We start from the raw sequence: 11,494 nt of genomic DNA, 5'->3' as shown, positions 1-11,494 counted from the left end.
CGCTCTCAAACCTCTCCATTTATGGCCAGGAGGTTAGGTCAAGTGGGAGGCTGAGGGGATGCCCGGGTCCCTGGGGAGAGATGTGGGGAACGGGGCAACCCTAAGGGGGTGGCAGCAGTGACACTTTGGACATTGTCCCCTGCGACCCCTATTGTGATGCTGTGTGTCCTTGGGGTGACGGTGGGTACCCTGAGCCAACGGGAGGGGTTGGGCAGAAAGCAGCTCTCAGAGAAGGAGGGGCTCTCTTTGTGCTGTTGGGTTGTTGTTTTTTTCTTTCCCCATTCATTTCAATGAATTTTGGTGTATGGGGAGGGCTGTCTGTGTCCCCGTCCAGTGAGGTGTCAGCGGGACGGGCTGGGATGACTCCGGATGATGACATGCCTTGATTCATTGGAATCATTAATATTAAATAAATATAAAAAAGCAACGGGTGACTCAGCGTCGGCCCCTGCCATTCAGCAGAGCTGGAGCTGCTCAGGGTGAGGCTCTGGCGATGGTTTTCCCCTGCTCTGTAATAACACCTCCAGGTGTTGCTGTTGGGAATTCGCTGGGCTGGAAGCGATGCCCCAGGAATGCTGCAGGATGCTGGGGGGGCACCCCAACCCCCACCCCCAGGACATGGGATGGGAAAGGGCAATAGCATGTCGTCCAAAACCACAGTGCGGATGAGCAGGGGGCATCTTTTGCAGCCTTACCCCAAAGTGAGATGCTCTGCATCCAGCCCTAAGGGGGGACCCCCCCGTCCATCCCCACGCCCCACAGGCACCAGTTGATCCCCCCCAGCTGACTCAGCCCGACGGGATTCCCACAGTTTCCGTCAGGTTCTGCCTGGAGTAAACTGGGGAAAAGATTTCACAAGCGCTGGTAATTAATGCTAATTACAGAGCAGCGACATGAGAATCATTTCTTCCCCCGGTGTCCTTCCAAAAATGGCTCTCCGCAGGTGTGGCACAGCCTGTGCTTGTCATTAGCACCGCTCTGCCTCGGGGAGGTGAAGCCTTGGGCTGCCAGGGCTGTGGGAACGGGATGATGGGGGACGGATCCCCAATGTCCCCCAGGTCCCTGACATCCCTGAGGTCCCCAGTGAGCTTCAGAGTGATGGGCTGTCCTTTATGGCATGTGGCACATGGGGACACCTCCCTGGAGGTGGGTCAGCACCTGGAGATAAGTCAGCAGGAAGTGGTATTTCTATATATTTTGTTAATTGTGCAGAGTTGAGGTCTGGGTTTGGCTCTATAGCAATGCCCCCAGGCAGAGCAATGCGTGTTTCAGGACCCCATAAACTCACAGTCACACCCACCCTCCTCCTGCTCGTGCCCAGGTCCCCTGTGTGGCACATCAAGGGGAGCACAGCTGGGCCATGGGGCTGCTGTCCTCCTTGGGGACAGCAATGCACAATCCTTCTGCATCTGTGTGGGATGGTGTCAGGGGGAGTCCCGGTGCCAAAGGGAGTGACAAACAGTGCATGGCACAAACAGTGCATGGCACTGACAGCTTTTGTTTAACTTTCTCCTGAGATCTTATCTGCTGCCAGCAGGAATGCACAGTGAGGGCCAAAGAACACTGTAAAATAGGGAGAAGTGGATATCTGGGGGACAATGGGCTGAGAGGGGAATGAAGTGCAGTAGGGATGGATGGTCTCTTTGTGTCCTGGGGTGCTGGCCCCAATGGGTGCACACTGACAGGTTTTGGTTTCCAGCACGGCGTGGTGCTGCTGAACCCTCAGAGCATCCCTTAGGGGATGGTCTGGCAGGGCTGCTCCATGCTGGGACCCCTGAGATCTGAGCAGGGCTGAGACCTGTGGAGAAACACGGAGAGCGTCAGCTCTTTCTCTTCCCCTTCTGCTTTTAGCAGGAGGAAATTCCCCCAGGGCCATGCAGGGGCTGTGCCAGTACAGGGCTCAGCTTGACCCCATAACATTGATGTGGGAGAGCAAACCCCAGAGATGTGTGGAGCAGCTGAGTAGGGTCTGGCTGTGCCAATGTGATTGCTCCGAGATGGGGAATGGCCTTGGGGGGAAGACAACACTGCACCACAGCTGCCAAGGCCGAGCACAGCAGCAGGGGGGCATGATTCATCCCATGCCCTCTCCAGTAGCCCCAGTAAAATCCAGCCAGAGTCAGATATCAGAGGAAAGTGATGGGTTTGGGTGACTATGCAGAGTGATGCAAAACAGCAGTTTGTCTCTGCTGCGGGTGGGGAGATGCTCCATGTAACATCAGCCCATGTGGATGGGTGCATGCAGGGCCTGGTGCACGGAGCTCTGTGAAGGAAAGCCTCTGCCCCTGCTGCAGGAGGCACTGATGCATGGGAGAGAGCTCAGAGGGTTTGGTGGAGGGGAGCAGAGAGTGATGCCAAAAGGAGGAGAGGGAAGGGGACAGCAACGTGAGGCAGTGAGTGAGGAATATGCTGAGTGTTTGCTTCCAGGAGGACAGGTGTGCTCCACATCCACCCCTGGGAAGGTGAGGTGGGGGCTGTGGTGTTGGGGTGGAGCTGGGCACAGCCTCTGGGCTCTGCATTGGGGTCTCACCTCCAGCACATCCCCAATAGAGCCAACATGGCCAGGGCTGAATTGAAAAAGAGGAAGGGGCCAGGATGGTCCCGCCCACACCATGGAGATGTGGCCTTTCCCTCTTCCCTTTGGGGAACAAGAAGGGGGGGAGCAGCACTCCCAGAAACCCCCCAACATTTGGGATGAAGGGAAAAATTGACCCCAAAGTGCAGAAATCAGAACAAAACACAGGCAGGGGGTTGGGGCTGGAGGCAGCCTGGCCATGTCCGAGCCTCCTCCACATGCTTTCACTCAGCCCAAGGACAGCAGGGAGAGGAGAACAAAACAGGGACACGGGGGGGCTGCAGTGCCCACAGCATCTCCCATGGCTCTCAGGAAGGGGATGCTCCCCTGCAATGCCTGGTTCCCCTTGGAAAGGGATGGTCCTGGCCTGGTGGCATCACGGTGGCACTATGGGGAGCCCCCTGCCAGCAGCACACAGTGGGGTTGGCACTGCCACACTCCGGATGCTGCGCTCTGATCCAACCCCATAATCAAGGGAACCCAAATTGCCCCATCATTGCCCCCACTGCCCCCATCCTGCCGGGGCTTCACACCCCACGCTGCCTTCAGGTGACATTCCCCAGCCCAAACCCATGGCTTCATGGCTACCATGGGGCATTTCCCATTGCCACCCCATTATCAGCACTGCACCCGCTGTCCCCGTGCCTCGTGGCTGCCCTTCTTTGACGTCTAATCTTCTAATTAATACCCGGCCTCGTCAAAGTGGAGCACAAACGTTAATTAATTCCCCAGCAGGCAGGTAATTAACAGTGTGACTCCCTTTTAGCTGCGAGTGGGGCCGATACACAGAGATGCGGCACCTCGGAGCCCATGTTGTCCTGGCACCGGGTGCCCATGTGCTGCAATGTCACCATCTCAGAGGGGACAAAGTCACCCCCGTGGTGTCCCTGCAGCTCAGCTCCGTCCCCATGGCCACCTCCAGTTCAGAGGGGACACAGCGCAGCCCCAGCACAACCCAGCCTTGCAGCATCCCAGTGACAAAGCCCTCACTGCAAGACCCCACACAGGGCTGGATCCCGCTCCCATAACACCCACAGTGCTTCTTGCACGGCGCCTTAATCAATGCAATTAATCAACAACGCTCTGGAGCTGCAAAGCTCCAGCTCCATGCAGCGCTGCTCACCAACACCACGCACCGCCCTGTCCAACCCCGCAGCACACGCTGCAAACAGGAAAGAAACAAAATATTGCCCAAATGTAGGCAAAGGCCCCTCGGCTGCCCTGACCTCCGCCGGGCCGGGCCCTGCCTGACTCAGCTCCTTACTCAGCTCTCGTTTCCTCCCTCCGGCTGCTGCTGCCGCTGCAGCTCACACCCTAACGAAGCACGGCCCTTGATGGGCTCTGCGATGCACCCAGCAGTCCAAGGGCTGGCCGGGAGGTTTGCACCGCTACTTGCTGACATGAGCGCTGAACTTGGCCCTGGGTAGCGCTGCAGGCCGGGAGGGGTGGGTGCAAACAATGCACCTGGTGCCCCATCCCCTCCCTTGCAGCACCAGGCCGATGGTGTGATTGCAGCTCGGTGCATGCACGCGCCGTGATACGTTCCTTGCTGCTGTAGCAGCCTAGTGCACGCACAGCCCTCGCTGTTATTGCAGCTCTGCGCACACACTCATTGTATCACTCCATCCCACAGCATGATGCACTCGCACTGGAGCTATCGCTGCTGGGTGCACACACTCATTGTATCGCTGCAGCTCAGTGCATGCACGCAGGCTGCTGTTATTGCTGCTGGGTGCACGCACATCAGTGTGGCTGCAGCTCAGTGCATGCACAGCCGGTGCGCATCGCTCCCACTGCTCCCATCGCTCCCATAGCTCCTATTGCTCCCATTGCTCCTACTGCTCCCATTGCTCCCATAGCACCCATAGATCCCATATAGCACCCATAGATCCCATACAGCTCCCATAGATCCCATATAGCACCCATAGATCCCATAGCTCCCATAGCTCCCGTAGCTCCCATCGCTATGGCCGCCTGTCCCCGGGAGGTGACTTCAAGGGGACCGCAGGACCACCGGGATGGGGGCAGGGCTGCATCCCCTCCCCAACAAAGCACTATGGAATCAAAGCATTATGGAATCAAAGCACTATGGAATCAAAAGGGGGTGGGGGTGGAAGGGAGCGTCACACCCCGCCGCTCAGCCTCACCTGGAGCTGAGCCCCACGCTCCCCTCTCCCCTTTCATCCCCCCAATTTCCTATTTATTTATTTCTTAATTATTTTGTGCAGCGATGGGGGCGGGCGGGGCGAGGCGGGAGAGGTGCGGCCACAGCCAATCAGAAGGGCGCGCTCCGAAAGTTTCCTTTTATGGCGAGGCGGCGGCGGCGGCGGCCCTATAAAAGGCGGAGCGGGCGGCGGGCGGGAGTCGCTTTGCGCTGCCTTCGCCCCGCGCCCCGCTCCGCATCCAGCCGCCTCGTGCCGCCCGACCCGGCTCCGACTGACCGCGGTACAAACACAGGTGAGCGGCCGGACCGCAACGCTGCGACAGCAGAGCTCCATTGTGCCATACGGGGGAGCACCGAGGGGCTGCGGGGGGGCGCTGTGTATTGGGGAGGGGGCGTGAGTCGGGGTGTGTGTGTGTGTTAACGGAGCCGGTGCTGCCCGGTGCCGCGGGGCGGTTCGGCGCTTTGTGCTGCGATGAGCGGGGCGGGGGGCGAGGGAACAAAGGCGGAGTGAGGGGTGGGGGGGGGTCGGGTTGTGACCCCCATGTGCAGCTTTAACCCCCCCCATGTGCAGCTGTACCCCCATGTGCAGCCCCCCCCCCCCAATCCTTGTTACAGATCGCGGGCTGTGCTGGCTGCGGGGCTGTGCTGGGTGCGGGGCCGTTGGGGGCTCGGGGCGGTGCCGGTGGTTGGGGGCGGCTGGTGGGCGGGGCTGGCTGCCCCTATAGCGCCGGCGGCTGTCGAGGCGCGGCTCGGAGCTGCCATTGCCTTTTATGGTCATGGTTGGAGGGCGCAGGGACTTCCTTTGTCCCAAATCTGTGCCGAGCCCAAATCCGGGAGGTGCCGCCTGACCCCCTCTAGCGGGCGAGGGGCGAAGCGGAGCCGGCAGGAAGGAAATGGGTGGGAGGAGGAGGGCCGTGCTGCCGCGCTGCCGCCCCGCGATCCATCCCCAGCGTTGGGGGGATCTATAGGGGGCGAGGCGGGGCGGGGTCCGGCTTCTAGTGCGTGACCGGCAGCGCTTCTATCTCACTGCCTCCTCTCTTCCTTCGCAGCCAGCCATGGATGATGATATTGCTGCGCTCGTTGTTGACAATGGCTCCGGTATGTGCAAGGCCGGTTTTGCCGGGGACGATGCCCCCCGTGCCGTGTTCCCATCCATCGTGGGTCGCCCCAGACATCAGGTACGGCAATGGCTGGAGTGATGCATCCAGACAATGGAGAGGAGTGTTCGGTGGGAGTGGTTGTGCTGAGGGCGTGGAGCCTCCAGAAGCCCTTTTACTTTCATGTGTGACATAAGAGGTTTCTACTCTGCAACAGTAACTGGTTGAATACACAGCATCCTGCCGAGCAACCCGTGTTGAGCCAATGGCTCCAGTCCTTAACCTGGCAGAGTAGGGGCAGTAGGGGGTTAGTGATTAAAGGTGTGGCTTCTGCGGGGGGGGGAAATAAAACCTTTATTCATCCATTGGATTTTGTCCTAGAGTTAAACTTAAAGCTTTTTCTTTGTTGTGCAGGGTGTGATGGTTGGTATGGGTCAGAAAGACAGCTATGTAGGTGATGAAGCGCAGAGCAAGAGAGGTATCCTGACCTTGAAATACCCCATTGAACATGGCATAATTACCAACTGGGATGATATGGAGAAGATCTGGCACCACACTTTCTACAATGAGCTCCGTGTTGCCCCTGAGGAGCACCCTGTGCTGCTCACAGAGGCTCCCCTGAACCCCAAAGCCAACAGAGAGAAGATGACACAGGTGTGTAAAACCCTTTGAGCCTGGAGCTACAGCAGGCGCTGCTGCAGGCCAGCTCTCCTCTTCCATGTTGTCCTCTATCCGCCTTCACCACTTCTCCCTTTTTGCCATCTTTACAGGGTTTTCCTTTCCTGACCTGAGTCTCCTCTTTGCTGGACCTTGACAGGTTTTGTTTGCTCTAAGCTGGCTTTCTCTGAGACTGAACTAGCAACTTGTCTAACTGCTGTTTCTGACTAGACACTAATCCATTTACCAGCCTTGAATGACTATACTGTAGTTCCTTGGCCTTTGTTTCGTTCCTTGCTGTGTCATGTGGATGGGCCTGTGGTAGCAGTGTCCTTGCTCAGGCTCTAACCTGGCAGGTGTGGGTGGAGACCAAGCGAGATAAGCACTGATATCTCCTTCTAGAGGAGCAAAGAAGCCTCTTTATCTAGGGACAAATGTAAAACCACATGCATGGACTGATGTAGGCATGCAGTGAGAACCTTGGTTTATTCTGCTTGACTCAGTGCTTTCTTATCTCTCTAGATTATGTTTGAGACCTTCAATGTCCCAGCCATGTATGTAGCAATTCAGGCTGTGCTGTCCCTGTATGCCTCTGGTCGCACCACTGGTATTGTGATGGACTCTGGTGATGGTGTTACCCACACTGTGCCCATCTATGAAGGCTATGCCCTCCCCCATGCCATCCTGCGTCTGGATCTGGCTGGCCGTGACCTGACGGACTACCTCATGAAGATCCTGACAGAGAGAGGCTACAGCTTCACCACCACAGCCGAGAGAGAAATTGTGCGTGACATCAAGGAGAAGCTGTGCTACGTCGCACTGGATTTCGAGCAGGAGATGGCCACAGCTGCCTCTAGCTCTTCCCTGGAGAAGAGCTATGAACTCCCTGATGGTCAACTCATCACCATTGGCAATGAGAGGTTCAGGTGCCCTGAGGCCCTCTTCCAGCCATCTTTCTTGGGTAAGTCTGACTCCTTTTAGGAGATTCCGTGCCCCTTCTGCCTAGAGTGACTTAGAGACTAGTCAGCTGCCATTGTACTGCTGGCCCTTAGCAGGTCTGTCCCATTCCACTTCAGTCTTTGTCTTCCTCAGCCTGAGGATGATAGAGGTACCTAGGTCAGAACCAGGAGGCTGAGCCTGTAAGCCATGGCTTTGCTTGTGTTGCTTCCCACTATGGGGTCTTTGTTTCTCTTCCCATAGCAGTAGGTCCTTTGGCTTCCTTGACCCTGAACTGCTGACTGACCTGACACTGCTTTTTGCTTGCAGGTATGGAGTCCTGTGGTATCCATGAAACTACCTACAACAGAATCATGAAGTGTGATATTGATATCCGTAAGGACCTGTATGCCAACACAGTGCTGTCTGGTGGTACCACAATGTACCCTGGCATTGCTGACAGGATGCAGAAGGAGATCACAGCCCTGGCACCTAGCACAATGAAAATCAAGGTAGGCTGCAGCTCTGGGCTGTTCCTAGCATACCTCTTAATGCGGAGTGGGTGGAGGCTGAACTAAACTACAGAAGATGGAAACTGCTTTGTCTTCATGGTGGAGCCTTACAGCCTTGCTCTGGGCAGGGTGGCAGCCACTCAGCCATGTGTGTAATGAGATTAAGTGCTGGCTGCGAGTGGGGGAGGGTGTTGTGTGTGAGGCTGTGCCTTAAGCCTGCTCAGACTCCGGAGTGCTTTGGCCAGGGCTAGATGAAGGAATTAGGTATGGGAGTGCCCCAGGGCTGTGTGTGGGAGGTGTGGACCATCACACCGCATCTGACCCCTTGTTCTCTCCTACAGATCATTGCCCCACCTGAGCGCAAATACTCTGTCTGGATTGGAGGCTCTATCCTGGCCTCCCTGTCCACCTTCCAGCAGATGTGGATCAGCAAGCAGGAGTATGATGAAGCCGGACCATCCATTGTCCACCGCAAATGCTTCTAAACCGGACTGTTACCAACACCCACACCCTTGTGATGATGAAACAAAACCCATAAATGTGCATAAAAACAAGATGAGATTGGCATGGCTTTATTTGTTTTTTCTTTTGGCGCTTGACTCAGGATTAAAAAACTGGAATGGTGAAGGTGTCAGCAGCAGTCTTAAAATGAAACATGTTGGAGCGAACGCCCCCAAAGTTCTACAATGCATCTGAGGACTTTGATTGTACATTTGTTTCCTTTTTTTAATAGTCATTCCAAATATTGTTCTAATGCATTGTTACAGGAAGTTACTTCGCCTCTGTGAAGGCAACAGCCCAGCTGGGAGGAGCCGGTACCAATTACTGGTGTTAGATGAGAATTGCTTGTCTGTAAATTATGTAACCCAACAAGTGTCTTTTTGTATCTTCCGCCTTAAAGAAAAAAAAAAAAAAAGAAAAAACAAAGAAAACACACTTGATCCTTTTTGATTTGTCAAGCAAGCGGGCTGTGTTCCCCAGTCATAGATGTGAATGAAGGCTTTACAGTCCCCCCACAGTCTAGGAGTAAAGTGCCAGTATGTGGGGGAAGGGAGGGGCTACCTGTACACTGACTTAAGACCAGTTCAAATAAAAGTGCACACAGTAGAGGCTCGACTGGTGGTGGTGGTTATTTCTGTGATGCTTCTTGACTGTCAGTACCTGCTCTCATTAAGCTTTGCCAGCCTGTGTGGATCAGCTGTGTCTCTGTGCTGGTCCTGTCTATGTACAGGCTGGAATAAAGCACGGTGATGCTTCAAGTGGGAGTCTGGCTCCGGTTCTGCCCTGAGCTGCCATCAGGAGGGGTTGGCTGGATGAGGGTGGGCTGCTTTATTCTTCCAAGAGGTGTCTCAGTTCGTGGCTTCTGTTCCCTCAGTTTCAGGTTATCTCCAGCCCAGCATCCTGCTCTACCTTTGCTTTCAGGGAAGTGGAGACTCGTGCTTTGGGTGGAGCAGCTCCTCAGGTGGAGGCAGGAGAAAGTCTTCAGTGAAGTGGATGGAATGGACTAACAGAGCAGCGGGGCTGTTACACATCACTGCAGGGGTGGGGCTGGGAAAGGGTGCGGGGAGGGAGCTCTCACTAAGTGACATGGCTGCAGGGTCAGGGCTTAGGGAGAGCAGAGCCAGGTGACGCTTTGCATTGCTCACCTAGGCAGACAAGGCCTCGTAGCCTTGCTTGTGGGCAAGCTGGCTTCACAAGGCTCCTCCAACCTGCCTGGCTTTGAAGAGCTAATGGCTGTGACTGTGTCATGCTCGCAGCAGATGAAAGGCAGGGAATGAGCTCCATGGGTTCTTTTAATCCTCTGCCTGGCCTCGTGGTGTTCCAGCGTCACTGCACTCAGGGTGGACCTGCTGGTTTCTTCCTTTTGTCTCCCCACCTCCCTCCTGGCTGCATTAGTGCGGCAGGGCTGTGGGTGCAGACGCTGGGCCAGGCAGACAAGATACTGGAAGCACTGGTTTGCAAGGAGCGAGGTGTAACTGGTTGGGGAGGGGCCCAAACTGGGCTTATAACCCGGGGTCTTGGGGAAGCAAAGTGAGGAGGAGGCGACAGCAGCCGCTGGGGAGGGAGCTGGGCAGGAAAAAGGCCAAAAGGTGGGAGGAGATGGCGGCAGGGAAATGGGGCACGTCTGCTCTCCTGCCTTCGATCCTCCCTGAAACAACCACTGATTGCCGTGGAAAAATGTGCTGAGGCACAAAGAACTGCAGAGAGGATGGTGGCAGCAAGGCGAGGAGCTGCAAAGTGCCTGGGGTCGAGAGCGGAGGGTGCAGGGAGAGGGAGAGAGTAATGGGCAGGGAAGCTGAGCTGATTTTGCATGCTTCAAAGCGCAGAAAGCAAGGCTTGCAGTTAACACTGCACGGGTTTTTCTTTCTTCCTATCTCCCTTCCAGGCGTTCAGCCCCCCAATAAAATGAGGCTGAGCATTTTGCGGCCCTTCCCACCCCTTCTCCAATGTGAGGCCGTGGCGTGCACAGCTACACCACATGCTGCTCCAGCAAAGCTCGCTTTATGCCTCCTTTGGGCCATTACATGCTGGAGAAAAGAATGTGGTGCTGGGCAGGGAAGCCTGCAAGCATTACTCACTGCTCCCAACCCCGGCAAGCAGAGGGGAGCCAGGTGGTTTCCTCCCAGCAACGACGGGCACTGGAGATGGGGGATTTTATTAACCATAGCTTCTCCATCTTTGTGCTTTGGCTGTGATGTGCTGGGAGTTCTCTGGCTGCAGGGATGGCAGGGATCAGACACAGACTGTTGTATACCACCCAGCCCTTTACTCCCCTCCCTTTAACTGCCCAGGGGGAACTGGCTCAGCTGAATGGAGCTGAGCAAACATGTTTTATTCCTTTTCTTCCCTCAGAGCTCCCAACTTTCGCTCCTGCTGGAGACAGTCGCTGGCACTTCACCTGCAATTAGCTGGTGACCTGGAAAGTCACCTCGCTGAGCTGCTTACGGAATCAAGCCACCGCCAGGAATTAGTGATGTCCTTGGCAAAGGAGACGGCTGCGGCTCTCAGGATTTACCCCTGAAGGGCCTCCTTGTGTGGCTGCCTCGAGCTTTGTCAGGGAGCACTGACCAAAAATGGCCCCTGGCTGTTGGGGGGATCCCATCCTCTTGTTGGAGGGCACTGGCAGCGTGCAAATGTCCCAAGGAGTCCCAGGACATTCAAACACATCTGGCTTCCTTGTGGAAGTCCCCTCTGAGGGCACAAAGGGATGGGTTCAGAAAACGGGCTTTTCTTGGTGTCAGTTCATGGATGAGACGCTGGCTGGAGGAGGAGGAGCCCTGCTCTTTGAAGTTGTGCTCTGCAGAGGGAATGCTGACCTCAAGCCTGCCCCGGCTTCTGTTATACCCATCTGTAATCTACTTTAGCAGGCCTTACTGTATTAAATCGTATCAAGCACCCAAACCCACTTACAGCTGCAGAGATAGCAGTGTGCCCAAGCACACAAAGCGTTCTGACCACTGAGCTTTGTTACACTGACAAAAAGATGAGCTGTTAAGAAGAACTGTGGGAGAGAAATGACTTAAGAGTTTCCCAGGAAAAAAGAATAATAAAT

General features: G+C 55.7%; 1 protein-coding gene across 1 annotated transcript; it reads left to right on the top strand.

Moving 5' to 3' along the window:
• Nucleotides 1-4,899: 4,899 nt before the first annotated feature.
• ACTB (actin beta) lies at nt 4,900-9,057 on the top strand. Its single transcript, XM_015876619.1, has 6 exons — nt 4,900-5,032; nt 5,789-5,917; nt 6,251-6,490; nt 7,016-7,454; nt 7,760-7,941; nt 8,283-9,057. The coding sequence occupies exons 2-6, from the start codon at nt 5,795-5,797 to the stop codon at nt 8,424-8,426; spliced, it is 1,128 nt and encodes a 375-aa protein (XP_015732105.1). The 5' UTR covers nt 4,900-5,032; nt 5,789-5,794; the 3' UTR covers nt 8,427-9,057.
• Nucleotides 9,058-11,494: the final 2,437 nt, after the last annotated feature.

This window comes from Coturnix japonica, chromosome 14 (assembly GCF_001577835.2).
Source record: "Coturnix japonica isolate 7356 chromosome 14, Coturnix japonica 2.1, whole genome shotgun sequence".
Lineage (NCBI taxonomy): Eukaryota > Metazoa > Chordata > Aves > Galliformes > Phasianidae > Coturnix > Coturnix japonica.
The sequence above is the reverse complement of the archived record's forward strand: the minus strand, read 5'-3'. Positions and strand labels throughout refer to the sequence as shown.